Source organism: Antedon mediterranea, chromosome 7 (genome assembly GCF_964355755.1).
Source record: "Antedon mediterranea chromosome 7, ecAntMedi1.1, whole genome shotgun sequence".
Taxonomy (NCBI): domain Eukaryota; kingdom Metazoa; phylum Echinodermata; class Crinoidea; order Comatulida; family Antedonidae; genus Antedon; species Antedon mediterranea.
In genome coordinates this window covers 22,504,805-22,521,933 of record NC_092676.1, presented here as the reverse complement: position 1 = coordinate 22,521,933, position 17,129 = coordinate 22,504,805, and the positions used below count along the sequence as shown (strand labels likewise).

The following is a 17,129-nucleotide window of genomic DNA, read 5'->3' as shown; positions in this document are numbered from 1 at the left end:
CAATAAAACAAAATAAATTTTAAGTGCACAAAACATGGACATTATTCGAGGCAAAAATCATTGCTTGTGGAATATAAAGTGACCAGACTACAAACATAGAAGCCAAAAAGCCACAGGTCTATCAATAATATCAAACCGGAAGAATAAGGTGAGTTTATAAAGACTGTAGGCCTAGGCTAGAGAGTAGGCCTAGCTAGAGGCTAGCCCACTCCTAGCTAGCCTAGTTAGGCTCTAGATAGCTTACTGTACCTATCAAATGGATCGGTAGTGCCAGTGGGGCTTAGCATAGCTATCTAGGTTACTGAAGAGGACTTGAGTGGTCTTGCCTGCTGAAGAGTTGGTATGGACATTCTCAATCATGATGGTTTGATTAGAAAGAATTTATTGAATATTAATTATAAAAAATGAAAGTAAAAATAGAAAAACAAAAATATTGTATCTAGGGAATTTGTTACTATTTCTTCATTGATATGGTATGCAATCTGCATAAACTATTTAATCAAACTAATGAACACAAAAAGTGTAAACAATATCAAACACTTCTTTAGGTTCATTTATTCAAAATAGTATTTACAACACATGTATCATAAACTATTAGTAGGCCTACCGTACATAACTTGATTATATGAAGGGAAAAAATATTTCTTTCTTCCATGCTTTTATCAGTACAGTTAATTAGTATTTGATAAAGATAAACTTATTTCACTACGAGTACACAAAACTCTAAAATCACCACCTTCAGAAAGTTAAGATAACTTTATTTTGTGGGGTAGTTTAGTGTAGCAACATTTCTTTCTGTGAAATTACCACCATAATTATGGCATTAACAACTTTGAAACACTGACTTTGAAGGTCGACCGTGCATGTAACTTAGTATTGACTATCGACAAGGTCATGAAGGCTATCAATACGGTTAAACAAAATCATTATTAACTATCAGCACAGTCAACTATGTGTCTGGTACCTTGTTTTCTAGAGAACTAGATCATGCAAAACAAAATCTGTACATTAGACGCACAATAATAATAAATTACTCAAACTTCTGATTTGTACATTACTGTTGACATGAGAACCTCTTGTTTATCAGAATATATGTAGCAATTTACAAATATAGCCTTCTGTTAGTGTAACTTGGGCATTCATTTAAGAAATTCAGTGTCATACCATAACTGAATAATCTAAGCTTATTTAAATGTGATCACAAATGTTCCGCTTAGGCATATTCAGACAAAAGGCCATAGACTGGATTCCATATAACATGGCAGCTGTTATACTGTAAAGTCAACATCTTCACAGTAACTCGTCAACAGCATTGACTTCACATTGTCAATGATAGTGAACAGCTAAAAAAGGTCTTCATGATTTGCTGGATTTGTTATTGCTAGTTGGTTTTTCAAATCCTTGTTTCATTCCACCTGCTAGATTCTGGAATTTCCTACCGATGACATTGTCCGAGTTCCAAGGAGAATCAAACTGTGTTGTATCTTGGTCTAGTAAATGTGTATACTTTGTCCTTCCAGATCGACCAAAGTTTTTAACCTAGAAACAAGATTGAAAAATGACTGTTAGCAAACGTATGGAGTCACAAATATGCTCCTGCATATGGAAATTCTCAAAACCTTGCAGAGTCGCCAACTATACCAGGGTCTGGGCTCACTGAATTTTTAAAATTGAGATGTCACAATTTGATTGCCCTAAACAAGTTTTACCTGCCCATCTTTTTATCATTTTTTTTGTGTGAAAAAATAATTTCAATTTTCCTTTTGATCCCTGAGCTAGGCCTACATTGATAGTATAGTATGATAATTGGTATTTGAGTTTGTTTGCCTTTAGTTGGGATACTGGCAGTGAAATTCTACATGCCTGGCATGATTTGTTGGTGGCACCGGAATGTCGGCCAGGTGATGAGCTTTGTAGTCAAGCAGATCTGCAATTTGCATTTTAAGCCCCTTTCTCACAGATGTGCCTGCAATATACCGGTACAGTGCTGGCGTCGTGCCGGTATCGTTACCGGCATATACCCATTCTCACCGGACTATCGTGCCGGAAATATAACCGGTATATACCGGCTTTCTGTGAGAAAGGAGTCGGGCATATTCGGCCAATAAAAAGTCTGACAAATAATTATTGAGGGCGTCCTTTATTGTTATTATTTTTGTCTAGCGATGATATGGCGGCGAATGTTAAGTTACAGATTATTATCTTCCTTTATAGCATATTTATGCAATACATGCTATGTACAGTATATTGTGCATATATTATACAGGTATAGCAATTAATTTGCCGTCATCGGCAATCTGTAAAACACCTTATTAGAAGGCTGTAGGCCTACAATTTACAAGGCGACGAAAGGTCAGGCACCAACAAACAAAGAGCTATGTTATGGCCTAGCCTAGCGGCCTATAGATTATGCTACAAATTTCTTCTTGTCCCCTTATTTTAAGCAGCTCTCTTATCTCATTATCCCTCCAGTTCGACATTATTATTGTTAATTGAATTGAATAGGCGCCAAAGTGATACACTTGACCGCGCAAGGCGTCAAAGCCTCGACGGGGAACCCCGGAATATAACGGCGATACGTTCTCACAGAATGCCCGTCTGGCATTGCGGGGAATATCCCTAGAATATTACTAGGTCTAAAGCAGGTCATGTCGATGCCGGCATGGTGCCGGCATGATGCCAAGTTGACCCGTTCTCACAGAAAACCATACCGGCATGGTAATGGTATATTCCCGCAATATTCCTGGCACACAACTCTGTGAGAAAGGGGCTTTAGAGTAATAAGTTGAGTAAAGTACTAAGTAGTATAAACGTTGAAAAAATATAACCATAGAAATCAGGGGAGAATGTCTATTTACCTGCATAACCTTTGGTAAAACAGTCTTGTCAAAGTGGTCATCTAATGTTGCCTTTGAAAAGTCCCTCTTGAACATATTCTCCTCTTCATCCTAAAAAACAAAAACACAGTTTAAAATACTTTACATACATAATTAATTTCCAATGGCATCTGACCATATACACCAAGGTGAATAATTATGGGTACTGAATGTAATCTGGTGTCAAACATTCCTAAAACTAGCCACAAAACTTTAATAAGATAACCTGTTAATTTGTCGCATAGTTACAATAATAATGTTTACGATTGAAATTGACAGAATATTTTCACGAGATGGACAACAAACAAGTTTCCAGTTCAATAGACCATCTTCCATTCCCCGAAAACAAAACATCAAAATTGTGACCAAAAACAAATATATAATGGAATTTGGCCTCAGAGTAGGGCTGCACATTAACATTCACTGTGTCCACTGTACCACCTCTAATTGTAAGGATGGATCCAAATTATCCACAGCATGTGATATAAAATCATCAGAAAAATCAATTCAATGGCATTTTGTATGTTAATAAACAAAATTATCTTTTGATTTTTGATTCACATCATATTAAATAAACTGTATTAAGAACCTGGGTGAAATACTGTATATTTATTGAATATTATAAACAGCTGTAGTTTTAATAACAACATACCATAAAGAAAGCACCACGGTGATAGTACTTCTGTAGAAACTTGTATCGACCTTTCTCGGATTTATTTGTAATAGTTTTAGGATTATTATGCAGCTCTTTCCTCCTTTCTTCTTCTGTCATGTTTCTTAACCTTTCAATTTCTAGTTGCTCCTTTTCTCTCCTAATAAACAAGGTAAAAAAGTCAAAAGTTAGAAAAAACGTAATGGTGCGAGTTAAATAGAATGCTTATAGAATGAGGTCTGCATGCTGGCACGTACTGTAGTATATCTGTTACTGCCTGTTCGATTCAACTAGTCTAGAAATGCCTTACTATTAACTAATATCAATAATATACTAACTGTAAATCACAAGAAATTTATCATGGATTGGATGATCTGAATATGACCGGCACTTAGGTAAAGTATATGCAGAAACTACTCTCTAGAAAAACCATAAACCCTGGTCAACCTTTCCAAAACTACAACAGTACCAGTTAACATGGATCTTTCAAATGACTTTAATGGTAATGATTCCCAATATAGTACTTTAGCAAATTGAGTATAGATCACAGGGCGGTATTAGTACTGTTTCTCAAGTTAGCTGTCAATGAATACTTAGTGGAATATCCTTAAACATTCTTTTTAATACAAGAGAAATGAAATTTCAGGTTGTTATCTATCACTTACTGGTCTTTCTCTTCCTTCTCTCGTTTTAACCTTTTTAATTCCCTCACTTTCCATGCTTCATATTCTTCCTCGTCGTTCTCATCATCTGTAACAATTGCCATTAGGTCTAATGCATCTTTGTTGGCATTTACCGATTCCTCTAGTTCCCTCCGAGCATCACTCTCAATTATCTGAAATATTATAAATAGTATTTTGGAATAAATAGATGCTTCATTTTTTTGTATCACTATTGATGTCTAAACACTTGTTTGTAGCTTTAACTACAAGCCTTAAATCCCTCATACCTTGATTGGTACATCTAATATCTGCATAAAAGTTTGTGCTTATATATATATATCTTTTAACATGGTGTCATATGATATAGTAGTCTTCACATCACATTTGTGGTATAAAACTTACCCTTAATGATTCTAGCTTTCTTTCTTCTGCTAGTTTCTTTGCTTTTATTTCTAATTCCTTCACTTTCAGTGCTTCAGCTTCACGTTCTTGCACTGTTACACGATCTTTTCTACAGGAAGACAATATGAATTAATCATGAATCTTTCATACACAACATTGCTTAATTTTGTTTGGTCTTTGCATGCTATCTTATGTCTAATGCTTATTGAACATCATTATTTTTTACTTAATTTAATAAATGCATATAGACCACATCAATTGTACCTATCTAATGTTCATGGCAATTTGTATTGTGGATAAAATCTCTTATTGGAGAAAACTTAAAGTAAATATAATAAATCAATTCCAATATTTATTATTATTAGTTATCTGAAAGTATTGGTCTTTAAACTATCAATTACCACATTCACTAAAGTTCTTCTTATGAACAGTGAACTTGATTAGGTCTACTGACCCATTGGACTACTTCAGTACAGACTGGAATTTCTTTGTAAGAATTCTTCGCAACAAAAACAAGTTTCAAGCAATTTGTACTAACTGGACTATCTTGTAAGCAGTCCTTAATTAGAAGATAATACATCTTTGTTTTACTGTAGGCAGTCATGAAGCTTACTTACTTTGCAACAAAGACAGGCTTCAACCTCGGTCCTGTCTCATCTTCAGAATCAGAATAAGATTCATATTCTGAAGATTCTGACATCATTTCCTCTTTCTCTGACCCTTCGTCTTCAACCTCTAGCAGCTCTTCCTGCTGCTGTTCTCGTGCTCTAAGCTGAGCACGCTCCCTCATCAAAGCCCTTCGCCTTTCAATTTCATCTTCTTCCAGCTCTTCGTCATCAGAACTGCTCTCTTCGTCCGGTCTGATTCGAACTCGACGTCCAACATCATCATCGCTGTCTTGGCCTCTGTCCATTTCTTCATCACTTTCTTCATCTACAACTTCTGGTTCCATTATGTGTCTATGCCTTGCCATTCTATAATAAATCATGAGAAATGCAGAAATTAAACTACACAACTCTGTTTAACCAAATAACATTTCTTAAAATTTATAAAATCCAAAAACAAACCATTATTTCCTAAATCAATTTAGCATTTTATTAATGATTATTCTAACAACATACTCTGAGGTACATGTTATTGTTATGATTAAAAAATGTCACTGAATAAACATAAAAATTCAACCTTGCGTTACCAGCATAATTTGCCATTGCCATAATAACTATAACCTATATCATATGCGGTACCTATCACGGACTGGTCATTCTCATCTTTGATTAAAGAAACATTATTAATTGAACATATGTACCGGTCGTCTTCATCATCATCTTCCATTTCCTGTCTGTGTTCTTTTAATCTCCGTAAACGTGGATCGTCCTCATCTGCCATCGATCTGTTGACGTGCACAGGTGCTTTACGCTGTTGCCGACTGAATGGCACTTCCATATCTTCATCTTCCTCATCACTAGAGTCTGGCGCATAGTCAGGTCTGCAACAAGTTAAACAGATTATATATCACAATCAACAGTAGGCTATCAAGTCAAAATTGAGGGGAAATTTATGTTTTAATACTACACCACCAATCCCTATTCAGAAGACACTTAACAGGAAACAAATTATGGGAAGTATATGTTTTAACACTATAGCCAATCCTTATTCAGGGGACACCCCTATTAAGGTGCTTGCTAGTTCTTCTGTATAAGAATAGTGTGATGTTTGTGCACTGTATGATTAAAAAAAGGTTTTTAATATGTTAATGACATCACTGTAATAACAGTGTGTATGATTACAAAAAAAGCTTTATAAAATAAAAACTTGCATAAACAGGTTACTAAACAAAATGTAGACTACACTAACTGTAGTAGAATTATTTCTTAATGATTTGACTGGCGATTGATAATTGAAATGAGTTTACCTTTTTCCGGATACATATCGTTTGACCTTCACTTTCTGCATACTAACTTGACCTGTAAAATAGTGTTACAAATGAGTAGAATACAAATACAGTAGAACCCTAATTAAGGGACCTAAGTGTCCCCTCAATAGGATGTCCTCTAATGGCTGTACTGTTAAAAAAAATATTGTAGTTACCTTATTTGTTTCATTGAAAATTGTCCCATAGAAAGGGATTTTCCAAAGGAGGGGTTCTACTGTATATCAAAACCATACAGGCCATATGAGTATGTTCACATTATCCACATATTTAATAAACAAAAAAAATTACCTTTTTCATTTTTTACAGGCACAGCTCCTGCTGTTGACTGAATAAGAGACATTTTCTGGGTGGTATTCGACATTTTTGGTGTTTCAAAATTTTGGTGAATCAAAAGAAATATAAAAATTGCTCCTAATGGGTCACGTCGTTGAATAACTTCTACATTCCTGAGTAAAGAAAAATTATGTACATAAAAAAAGTGCAACAAGGAAGACACAACACTGTTGACAGTTAGATTTAACGTGAATGTGTACAGCAATTGGTAGTTAAGCCAAACAACGGTGTGGTGATGACCGAAATGTTTTCACACATTTATTTACAGTATATCATGACTGAAGTTAGGTCTAAGTGCTACCAAAACTCTATGGTAGAGTAGAGGAGACTAGGTACTACTAGGCCTATGAGTGTAGGCTGATGCAGGGCTAGCAGGCCCCCTAGTCTAGAGAATTAGTGCAAAACTAGGTAGGCCTAGCTAGGCCAACTATTGTTACTTATTAGCCAGGCATACTGTAAGCCTACCTAGCCTAGTTTAGAAGATAAACATTTTGTTGTTGAAAGTTTACAATACTCCTAAAAAACACAATGGATCAGGTGCCGTTTTCGGCCACCTTGACTTATATGGACTATACCATTATTATGATAGGGGTGTGATGTTTTATGTAGAGAAGGGTGTCTATTGAATAGGAAGACAATACAATTGTTCTGTTATGTAACCTGCAGTACAAACTACAAGGAACAATACAGAAAAAAAACTAGCAAGCATGTACTTTTTTTTGTACTGTGTTACGGAGTGCCAAGATTTTTTAACAATATTACAGTACTATATATTAAAGACCCCTTCCCTGCAATTTTAGACGTTTTTTGGAAAATAATACATATATATCACTTTAAAAACATTAAACCATGTCATTCCTTGTCTTAAATGTACGTTTTATGGTAAATTATGATAAAAAGTGAGAAACAATGCACTAACTAAGTAGCTCGCGGCGATCGACCTCTCGTGGACGGAGGCTAGGCTTAGTTTTGTAGGACTAGCTGGTAAACATCGGTAACGTACGAACATCATACGCTAGCTATATACCTAGCCTGACGTTGTATAGTTGCTGCATTAATTGTCTTTCTATTTTTGCCAGACTCCGTTGATACAAATTGGGGAAAACCCAGTATTTTCGCTGAAAAGTTAGGAGTCTTCCATTTGTTTTGTCCTCACGATCGATCGAAAAGTGGGCGAATTACAGGTGAAAAACAAAAATATCAATCCGCGCGCAATGCATTTTGGGATTTATAGCGGGCCGCTATAATTATTAGAATCGACTTATTTTTCACATTTTTAACCGTTTAAAGACGAAAAAAGTTATCGCAATAGGACCATATAGTATTATTTTTACATTAAATATAGTTTGTGATCTTAAATTAGATCTAAAAAACGTAGGGAAGGGGGCTTTAACTATAAGTAGGCTAGGTATACTTCTGTACTTAGACCTACTACCGTATATATAAAAACTAAACTAAACACTACAGTATAATCAAAATTAAATATATTAAATACTATGTTATGCCTATCTGGATTTAAACACATTAAATGTTAGTACAATTGGATTCGAAATTAGAAAATGTTAAATACTACAATACAGTACAATCGGAATTAAAACATTTTAAACTTACAACTAAACTAAATACTATAGTATGGAATCAAAACATATATTAAAGACTACAGGTACAATCAGAATTAAAACATCCTTACTACAATACAATCGGAATTAAAACATGTTAAACTACAATACAACTAAACTAAATACTAAAGTACAATCGGAATATAACATCCTAAATACTACAATACAATCGGAATTAAAACATGTTAAACTACAAAACAACTAAACATCACAATCGGAATAAAAACAATTTAAATACTAGCTACAGTAGCCTACAATCGATATTAAAATATCCTAAATACTACATTACAATCGGTTAAATTATACCTACACTGTATAATGTTGTGAAATATGTAAAAGAATGTTGGCAAATGCATTCTAATCGGCCCAATCCTATCGGTAGATAAATAATATTTTTTATTTGCAAGGGATAAATCCCAACAACATGGATTTGATTCCAAGAAACGAATGTAGGCCTAGATATAGAAACAAAATGGTAACGGATTCATTGACGTAATTATATGTATGTTTGCATTATTACTGATCACCTGATACATTTAATGTTAAATGTAAATAAATGAAACGATTATTATTCTATAGGCCTAGATAGCCTAGCTAGGCCTACTAACGTTGGGATACTTAGGACTAGGCCTAAGCTTTTTAAAGATCTAGGCTAGGCCAAGCCTGCCGCGAACACACTATCTGCTGGAGAGGTTCTCGCTCACTGTTGGAAGGTTAGCTAGCTAGGCCTCCTAGCTAGGACCAGGTTAAGTTTAGTTCTACCAAAAATAAACATAATAATGAATTATTAATCTCTTACAAATTACAATAAGTACATAAGGTAATATTGCTGATCCATATGCTTACAATAGTGATAAATTACTTTTGCTAGACCTCTGCAATGTTATTTTAAACAGACAAAAATTAACCGATAAATTCGTAAACCACCATCGGGGAAATTTAAGCCGCCGAGCTTGTGTTTTTGATCGCCGATTCGGCGTGCCATCACTCGCCCTCTATAGATTATAAAAATGAAATATGAAACGCCGACGACGACAATCGATCGAGATCAATGCTAATCTTCGCCCGGTGTAGGACCCGTACCGGTAGGGTTTTATGATTCATTCATTCATTTGGTCAAAACCACACATTTCAATACAAATACATATATACAGTATATACAATTTAAAATTAGTAGTATAAAAATGCTAAATCAGAGTAAAAAAAGTAAAATCTGTAAAACAAATTGCAAAAATTACATTTATTAAAAGTGACAGACCTAAAGGTATGGTAAATAATTTTGAAAAAAGCGTTAGCGTCAGTCGTCATAAAAATGTAAAAGTCTTAAAATTATTTTGACCAGGATAGTTTGGGGTCCTGAAACAAAATAATACTAATGATACAAATTAAATATACTGATTATGTTTCTTCTGAAACTGAAGGCTACCCTCAGGGCCTCCTGTGATGTGATGTTTTGTTGTTAGTGTGCATGTTGGCCTACGGAATTTTCCGGTGTTTCTTTCTAATTCACAACATATCAGACTGGATCACAGTAGCCATCACTCGATCAATCTCTCATTTATTTTTGAAGTATGCCTATAGCCTATGCGGCCCAATTAATAATATCATCAAGAAAACAAACGACACAATAATTATATTAATAGTTTAATAAATTAAGGATTATAATAATAATTATTATACAATTCCAAACGAAATTACAGTTTTTGTGTTTGCTAACTAATACTACTGAAATTAAACTAACTTTTTTTTCCTCCTGATTTTTTTTCCTTAATTAATGTATGTATTATGTATTTATTTTGGTTTCATTTTCGTGTCCCCTTATTATAATAATGAAATCAGCATCATAGACCTAGGCATAGAATATTATAATTCTGCAGGATACTAACGCTACATCCATTCACATTTGTTCTGTTATTTTACGGAATGGCAACGTACTTGATTGACCATAATTTAACAAAATGACACCCGTCTTCTGTTCCGTCAAAAACGGTGAATGTAGATTAAAGTGCCATCTCTAACTATAGGTCTACATGGAGTAGCCTACATTTGGCATTAATAACCCTTGTCAGTTTTCAAATTATTCTTCGCTTTCTCTCCGTAAAATAGTCCCCATAAATGGTTGCCGCTTTCAGTAACTTTGTGTTTTATTTCCAACTTTGAAATCCACCGATTGTAAGATTTTTCATCAAATTTCTGAAAATAGAACAATAATTCAATATTTTTTTTTAAATCTCTAGGCCTATTTGTAAAATGTAAACAAATTGACATATAAATGTACTGTATTCATGCGGATTAAGTTGTAATATAATGAATAGGAAAATTTTCGACGACCAGGAACTGATACTTCAACTTCACGTAAACCCATTGTGCATGCGGGACATTCGGTGCGCTTTTCCACTGAATTGGTGGATTGTAGGTACAGTAGTACATTTTATTTGTGACAATGTATGCTTCATTGAAATACGCGCTTGCGTGCATGTATATTTCTTACAGTCTTCTTGGCACCAGCAAACAGTTAAAGCCTGAAAAAGAAATGTTGTCATCATGATACTACTACTGCATCTATTCTAACCTAATTTTGTACTGCACCTGAATTATTTCTTCTCGTTTATTCTTCATCATTTCACATTCGTTTACTATTGTATTTGTCTGCAACAGAGATATATCTTCGGCAGTAATGTTGATGAAACCTGCGTTTTGTATACACTGTGAAAACAAAGATGTGTAATTTTACCTTCAACTATATAATGAAATGAAAAAATTTTTCTCTGTGAAAGGTTGGATTCGCGCGAACAAATTTGCATAATGGGAAACAGGCTTTAGAGAAACTCTATAACTAATATTTGACATTTGAACGCGGGATTTTTTGACGGGTTGGAAGCGCTTAGGAACTTCTTCCACAGCATGCATGGCGGTCACGGACATCCATTTCAGTAAATGAGTAGTTCCAATACGAACCAAAAATCTACTAATAAAAAGGGTTTTTTCCTGAAATATATTGTAACTGTAGATTTAAGTTTTCCTACGAAATAGACTATTAAAGAGGTGAGTTAAGGACAAATATTTTCTATGAGTTAGAGTATGGACCTTAACGTTTGTTTTAACATTACATTCAAACCTTTTCATATTCGTTTAGTGTCAAAAGATACCATGTGTTTTTCCTGAACTCCAAGTAAGATTTGAAAGCGTCACTGAGGTCTTCGTCACATCGATTAAAATCGACAACCAATAGCTTACCACCAGGTTTTAACCACGTCTTGAAACAGAAAACGGGAAATAAAATCAACAATTATGTCCTTTGGAAAGAAATGGTCGAAGTTCTTCCATTCAGCAGCAATAAAATCGCGTCAGTTTTTTTTATAAATATGATTATTTTCATCTGTTTCTAAGTAAGAATTGAACGCTATACGAAACAATGTAATTTATTTTTGTTTTGTTTAATTCGGCATAACGAATGATTTATTCAATACAACGAGGTCTACTTTAATGACATAACTCGCAATTCAACTACAATAAATGTTCAAAATATACAAATATAAGATATAAGATATGTGAAGACCCCACACCAAGAAAACCTGTGATTAGGCTAATCAGAAAAAACAAAACATATCTAAAAAAATGTCGATAGATTTTGTTTTCAACACATATTCAGGCTCTGTCTGTCCTGGAGTACGCCGGAGTAACCCCCTACATGTCTCGAAAGATGTATTAGATTAGTTCTTCTTTAAAGTGCATTCCAAATCTGAGGTCCTCTAAACATGGAGCTAAAATATGTAATAGCTTCATGCTCTAAATTGAAATATTAAACCTTGAGATTCAGTTAACCATTCAATAATATGTATGATGTAGGTCTATAAGTAGGTCTAGGCAAGAGATATGCTAAGACTTACCAAGAACCGCTTGTAGAGAGAGTCTTTGTCTTTTACATGATACAGAACATCTTTACTAAATATAGCATCAAACGATGCTTCTGGAAAATGTCGAAGTGATACATCGCAAACTTCAAACTCCACCTATAGTAATAAACTAAGTTATTTTATCAACAACTCAAAAGTTCAATAAAACTAACTATAAACTCCATCTACCTATTTTATTGAATGTGACCTTAACTTGTTATGCGTAATAAGTGTAGATAGAGAATTTGATAAACAGAAAATACTATTTTCAATAGTTGATAATATAGGCCTAATAAAGCGAAAACGTTATCGGTATTGGAGTCAAACTCGACCTTTAGTTGTGGTAATCCTCTTGATGTCTGTGTCGCTCTATCGACCAAATTCCTACAAAGATCCAGTCCATAAACTTCAAGGCCATGTTCCTGAAGTTTAAAAAGAATCACATAAAAATCATCAATAACGTATAAGTTGTTGCAAAAAAACCTAGCCCCTTTTTGTAATCTATTTCAGCAGACTATAAACACTGGTTTTGGAACCATTTATCTTCTCCTTTTTTTAAATATTTACAAATTTCAACTGAAACAACTAAACGTTCTGTTTCAGTGAATTTAAGCCATAGCAACTGTTTAGTTTATTTATATCGAAATTATATAGTCATAGTAAAATACTCTTTTTACTAACTTAGCTTTGGTCGTTCTGAGTGTATTTGGACATTTGTTGGTTTGTTTTTATTATAATTATTATTTTCATATATAAAAAAGAGAGAAAAAGAGCACATCCCACCGCACCCACCTTTTATTTTCGGAATCTTTCCAAAATTAATTGAAAACTATTGTTATTATTGTTTTCTATTTGTTTGTATCTCGTCCCCATCTGTGGGTGTATTTTTATAAATAAATTTAAGGGAAAAAATAGCTCAGAAGGCAACAGAACCAAAATGACTTACCTTAGCAAATTTAAACAAAAATCCACCTATACCAGACCCCACGTCAAGAATTGTCATACCAGGCTCCAGTTTTAGATTTTTTAATGCTACCTAAACAGTGATACCGATACACAATGGTTAAACTACAATTTAGGTATTATAATGGTTGAATAATAGTAGGAAAGACAGAGGAGTTGCCGAGGGGGTCGACACTTGACTATCATACAGAAAGAATCGGGTACACTTTCCCGATAAGAACATAACTCCCATTCCAGTCAGCTGTAAATGAGTTGAACAAACTAGAGGTACTAACTCTGTCAAAATAACAAACGGAAAAATAAAAACCTCTAGATTTGCCGTTGCCCCACCAGTACTCATAAAATTCGTCTTTCCGTAAAGAATCTCATACATCTGAGGAACATCCGTTGAATAAACTTGATCATTTAGAACATCTTGGAAACTATTACTATCTAAGAAGTTTCTTGATTCGAGAGTGGACAACTTGTGAACGGCACAATACGCTGTCTGTAAGTAAAGTGATGGTATATAGGTTGTAATTAGTGCAACAGTGGTCTAACTCGGACTTATGGAAACTTATTAAGGTCATATGTGAGTGGTCATCCAAAATGAGCAAAATAAAATGTAACCGTTAGGCTAGAATTCTATTAACTATCCCTCCGTAAGTAAAAGTGTTGATAGTGCCTAGTGCAAGGTAACCGAAACTTGTTTAAGTTGAATTATTAGTGGAGTCGTCCAAAATGAAAAAAATACTATAATATAACGGTGGCTAGGATTCTATCAACTATTCCTCCATGTAAAAGCGAAAACCACCGAGTGTATTTTTACAGCTCACTATGTCGGTCGGTCGGTCGGTCGGTAAACACTAACTCAAATTTGATCACGCGACTGTAGCCATGTCTATGGCCTTGTTCAACCATGGAGTTACTCCGTGGTTCAACACACGAAACCTTATACTATAATATTTGAGGACGCCGCAGAAAAACACAGTAGTTATATACAGTGCCACGATAAGACGTCCATGGAGGAATTGTAGTTTTGGTTTTAAACAAAAATTCCTCCATGCGACGACGATTAATCTGAATGTCATAAATTTAGCTAAAGCCTGGTTTCCTGTAAACGTAAGAACATCACTTTTGTTGCGACTACGTCGATTTGTCGTAGGAAATGCGGATTTTACAGGAAACCGATTACGATCGAAAATTTATAAAATCGACGCAACGCAAGAAAAATGGTAACGACAAACGATTTTAACGCAACATAACCTTTTGTGTGACGTCACTAGACTGCAGCAGTTTTCCAGACACAAAACGCAGACAAAGATCACTGCCATCCAAACGAATGTCCTTAAGACATTTCTCAACATCGGTTAAGCTAGCTTGGTCTACAATAATATATAAAAGACATATATTTTAATCAATTGAAGCATGCGGTTCAAACAAATTAACACGGATAGGTGGGGCGCAGCACCAAACACTCAATGGTCTTCTTCGGGTTATCATTTCAAGCTGGTTACTATATTTATTATCAATTGTTTATAACTTGTTCAAAAATATCCATACCATAAGTATCCCGTTCACTACAACTTTGTATACACACCAAATAGCCTCCATCAGATAAAAGCGTCAGGGATAAGTTCTTAAGAATATTTAGCACTACTTTATCTGATATCGGATCAAAAACAACAACAGCATAAAATCTGTTAAAAAATTAATACATACGGTAACAATAATTAGTGATAATTAGATATATTTAATGCGTTTATTGTTTTACAATAACCGGTCTATCTACAAATAGTAGGCCTACTAGGCAACTACAGTCTAAAGACGAACTGAACCAAATCGGTCAATTATGTCTAGAGGATAGAATTTGCCAACTCAAACTTAATCATGTTCATAAGATTTTTTATGGAAAATCAGTACCTTATTTGACTGAAAAGTTTCAAAGAGTTTCATCTAACCACCATTATATGACTAGAAGTAGTGTCAATGGTTTTTCAGTTCCTAAATCTGATAGTCAGATATCTAAAACGTTTTATTATACAGGCATAAAGGCATGGAATAACCTATCTCATTCCATTCAACAAATAGAAAACAAATTTAATTTTAAGAAAAATGTTAAATCACATTTCTGTTCTACCAAATAATTTTATAAGTCAATCATAATCTTTAATTTAACTTGTTTTTTATATTATTGTTTTTGTAATATTTACGTGTTTAATGCAATACTTTGTAATGTTTATATTTTTTATTTTAGATTGTAAAAGGATCCCAATGGAAATAAGCTGATAAGCTTTTTGGGCTATCCTGGAAAGTCTTTTATAAATGTATTATTTGTAATGTCTGTAATTTATGTTATCACTTTGTATGTATTTTTTATGATGATTTTCCAAATAAATTCAAATCAAATCAAATCAGTCTGACCATGACCTATTTTTTTATTCATCAAATACGTAATATTTGGTTTGCTTATACAATCTCGAGATCTGTCAATATGGGCCGAAATATTAAGTAGGCCGTGCACTAATAAAACAATAAATTCTATTTTAAATCAATGTGTTTTAGTGGAATAGAATGGTGGAAGATTCATTTGTGCCACCTAGACATTACTTTTTACTGAAAATCCGGAAAATATAACGTATGTATGACCTTTGTAATATTGATTAGGAAAAAAAGCACAGACCATTATAGCTATATCGAGATGGGCTTGTTTTCGAGTTATGTCGGTGTCAGAAGAATTCTATTGAATAATACACACTAGATCGTAGGACATTTTGTTTATCGTCTTGTTGACGCAATATTTTTTGTATTTCATTGTTTTTTAAGGGGCAACTGACTCGTTGAGTTATATTAATTGTTTTGCTTTAGTTGCACCTGACCATTGTTCTTTGTTTCTGTTCTGTATCTGTTTATTGGTCGAATAAATAAATGAATTGAAATGAAATCAATACATAATATGTTTTATTGTGGGACCTATCAACTAGGTAATTATTTATAGTTCCATGATTTTTTTGTGCAAACAACGTCTATCATCTGAACAGTGGTCAACCATTTCTTGGTGGAGACAAATAATCGATATTCATTAATAATCGATATTCATTAATAATCGATATTCATTAATAATCGATATTCATTAATAATCGATATTCATTAATCCATTAATTATTATGAAAAGAAATAGGCCTACCATTGTAATTATCATTTCACAAAAAGTACCATATAATCATTATTGATACGTGATAGTTAATTAACAAAATCATACTGCACTGACAGTAGTGATGGGATAGGTACTACACATGTAAAAATAGTGTTTAGATCTTAAACATCTATTTTGTACCTATTTTTTCCAAACATTTAGCTTTTAAACACGTAGTTACATGTTTAGCGTGTTAAAACCTAAACGTGTCTTTATTGCTCCACATGTTTAACAATCAACACGTCACTGGTTTGTTGAGTTGGATACAGACTACATGTTTAGAATGTATTTAGAACATGTTTAAGGCTAAATGTGTTGAAAAAATGATTACAAAATATGTTTACGATCTAAACACTATTTTTACAGTTTACTAATGTTGAAAAAAAAAAAAAATTACAAGAGAGTATAGATATATATCACAGGAAAATGTTGCGAAAGATGATAGATATTAAATTAACAGATAGAGTGTGTAACACGAAAATATACGAGATAACAAAACAAGAAGAATGGAGTAAAAGAATTAAACGAAGGAGACTAAAATGGTATGGACACATAATTAGATTACCGGATGATACCCCAATCAAACAAACAATGAAGGAAACTAACAGGAAAGTAAAA

General features: G+C 33.7%; 2 protein-coding genes across 4 annotated transcripts; both read right to left on the bottom strand.

Annotated features, from left to right (window-relative positions):
* Positions 1-543: 543 nt before the first annotated feature.
* LOC140053935 (microfibrillar-associated protein 1-like) lies at positions 544-12,752 on the bottom strand. Of its 3 annotated transcripts, none has more exons than XM_072098689.1 (14): positions 12,706-12,752; positions 12,368-12,490; positions 11,596-11,733; positions 11,050-11,183; positions 10,413-10,670; positions 6,814-6,971; positions 6,505-6,556; positions 5,899-6,078; positions 5,210-5,566; positions 4,593-4,701; positions 4,194-4,363; positions 3,529-3,688; positions 2,859-2,948; positions 544-1,539 (listed from the first exon to the last, which is right to left on the bottom strand). In XM_072098689.1, exons 6-14 carry the CDS (start codon positions 6,884-6,886, stop codon positions 1,357-1,359), a joined length of 1,374 nt encoding a protein of 457 aa, XP_071954790.1. In that variant the 5' UTR covers positions 6,887-6,971; positions 10,413-10,670; positions 11,050-11,183; positions 11,596-11,733; positions 12,368-12,490; positions 12,706-12,752; the 3' UTR covers positions 544-1,356. The 3 variants fall into 3 exon arrangements, with proteins under 3 accessions (XP_071954790.1, XP_071954789.1, XP_071954787.1); XM_072098688.1 differs by having other exon boundaries at positions 11,067-11,183; XM_072098686.1 differs by lacking the exons at positions 10,413-10,670; positions 11,050-11,183; positions 11,596-11,733; positions 12,368-12,490; positions 12,706-12,752 and adding an exon at positions 9,324-9,414.
* Positions 10,530-12,791, bottom strand: LOC140055516 (uncharacterized). The gene is made up of 5 exons (XM_072100857.1): positions 12,762-12,791; positions 12,368-12,490; positions 11,596-11,733; positions 11,067-11,183; positions 10,530-10,670 (listed from the first exon to the last, which is right to left on the bottom strand). The coding sequence occupies exons 1-5, from the start codon at positions 12,789-12,791 to the stop codon at positions 10,530-10,532; spliced, it is 549 nt and encodes a 182-aa protein (XP_071956958.1).
* Positions 12,792-17,129: the final 4,338 nt, after the last annotated feature.

Bases quoted from the DNA above. Each gene is read 5' to 3' on its own strand.
- LOC140053935 (XM_072098689.1), bottom strand. From the start codon at position 6,886: ATGTCGAATACCACCCAGAAAATGTCTCTTATTCAGTCAACAGCAGGA. The intron at 5,567-5,898 runs GTACATATGTTC...GATTTATTATAG, and splicing joins GATGATGATGAAGACGACCG to AATGGCAAGGCATAGACACA. The intron at 2,949-3,528 runs GTATGTTGTTAT...TTTGTTTTTTAG, and splicing joins ACCGTGGTGCTTTCTTTATG to GATGAAGAGGAGAATATGTT.
- LOC140055516 (XM_072100857.1), bottom strand. From the start codon at position 12,791: ATGGCCTTGAAGTTTATGGACTGGATCTTT. The intron at 12,491-12,761 runs GTAGGAATTTGG...TTATTACTATAG, and splicing joins AGTTTATGGACTGGATCTTT to GTGGAGTTTGAAGTTTGCGA. The intron at 10,671-11,066 runs GTGCAGTACAAA...TTCTATTTTCAG, and splicing joins AACGAGAAGAAATAATTCAG to AAATTTGATGAAAAATCTTA.